At 36.8% G+C, this 1,660-nt stretch overlaps 1 protein-coding gene across 1 annotated transcript; it reads left to right on the top strand.

Annotated features, from left to right (window-relative positions):
- The first annotated feature begins 953 nt into the window (after positions 1 to 953).
- LOC111454058 lies at positions 954 to 1,481 on the top strand. The gene has a single exon (XM_023095346.1). The coding sequence runs from the start codon at positions 954 to 956 to the stop codon at positions 1,479 to 1,481; it is 528 nt and encodes a 175-aa protein (XP_022951114.1).
- The last annotated feature ends 179 nt before the right edge of the window (positions 1,482 to 1,660 follow it).

Raw genomic sequence — 1,660 nt, 5'->3', positions numbered from 1 at the left:
ATGCATTTTGTATGTTCATAAGCATAGGGCTACTTCCCCTAGAGATGATGAGTGCGGACGCGCACCTTATGATGAGCGCGAATGCGCACAGGTGCGAAAGCACACAGATGAGGGTGTTCATGAGGCGCATGACACTATGGGGTTCCGCTGACCTCCGGACGTCGCTACAGATTAGCTTGACCAGAGGGTCCAGGGGGTGTGCGAGCGCCCTGGGGATTCACACTCGCACGTGTGAGTCGTGTGTAGGGAAGTACTACACATCCAATTTTCCGAGACTGGAGGCCACCCCTAAGATGATTAGAGATAGGTCCCTAAATCATGGTTGCATGTGTTTGCATTTGCATGGCCCTATAGCGGGGCCACTTACTGAGTATTCTTTGAAATACTCAGGCCGTGTGCCACTTCATTTTTCAGGTAAAGGCAAGGTGCACTTGTACGGAGGACGGCGGCATCGCGAGTAGAGACTGTGGCACGTGCATAGGGTAGACTCATATTTAAATTTCTAGTCTTAAGTTAGAATAGGTTATTTTGCATTCCATTGTTTTAAATTATTTTGTATTTGTTTTTGTTTTCTCTAAATTTCAGTATTTCATATTTAAACACGTAAGACCATAGCTGTGTTTTTCAGAGAAGAAGTTGTTTTAAACGTTTTTTTCTGAAATTTTCGTTATCAATTATGTTCATGTAGGAGTTATATTTCCGCATTATAGATGAGCATGAGACGTTAGTAGCGACTCTGAGTATGTGGAAATTTAGGGTCGTTACAGATTCCTAGTTTTTTTTTTTTTTAAATAATAATAATAACTATCAAGATTATGTTCCATTCACTTGAAAAGGAATAACGTTATAAAGTTAAAAAGTTCTTTCTTGAATCGCTATAAATACGTGAACCATTTTAAGATTTCTTCCATCTTCAAATATTTTTTCTAAACTGACAAAGTCTTAGCTTCACAATGTCTGTCTCCAATCTCCAAGCTTGGGCTGAGAATGAAGCAAATGAATTGATGAAGAAGTATGACAAAGACGGTGATGGCATGCTCAATAATCAAGAGTTACAATTCTTTTTCCGTGATGTTCGAGGATCAACTCAACTCAACAATCGAGAAATTTTATCTAAGATCCCAAAGACAAACGACAACGCTGCACACATGTTAAGCTCAAATGCTCATTCAAACTCAAAGATAGAAATACAAGACAAAGCTACAAAATCCTCGACAAAAGTCCTTAGTGAAAAGGCATCTCATGTGCCACTTAGTAGAGAGCAAATAAAGAAAATTTTCAAATATTACAACAGCGACAAAGATGGTTTTCTCAACAAAAGAGAGGTAACAAAAGCTTTTAGTTTTCTAGGCTCAATTAATCCATATTACAGGGCTCAATACGCTTTGGATTTTGCTGACGATAATAATGATGGTCTTATCAGTGAAGATGAGCTTGACAAACTCATAGATTATGTCAGTAAAATCATCAAGAAGAAATGAGCTTATAAAAGTGAGTTTCATATTGTATCTGATGTCGATCGTTGATAACAATAAAATAAAGAGAAAGGAGTTGTAAGTCAATAATAAGTATTTGAAAATAAAGAATTTATCTTACTTTATTATTAATATTAATTTTTTTTGTTAATGTATCTTTTTGAATGATATTGGATCAATCACAA

This window comes from Cucurbita moschata, unplaced genomic scaffold (assembly GCF_002738365.1).
Source record: "Cucurbita moschata cultivar Rifu unplaced genomic scaffold, Cmos_1.0 Cmo_Scf00016, whole genome shotgun sequence".
Classification (NCBI taxonomy): Eukaryota; Viridiplantae; Streptophyta; class Magnoliopsida; order Cucurbitales; family Cucurbitaceae; genus Cucurbita; species Cucurbita moschata.
This window is presented reverse-complemented; position numbering and strand designations above follow the sequence as displayed.

Bases quoted from the DNA above. Each gene is read 5' to 3' on its own strand.
- LOC111454058 (XM_023095346.1), top strand. From the start codon at position 954: ATGTCTGTCTCCAATCTCCAAGCTTGGGCTGAGAATGAAGCAAATGAA.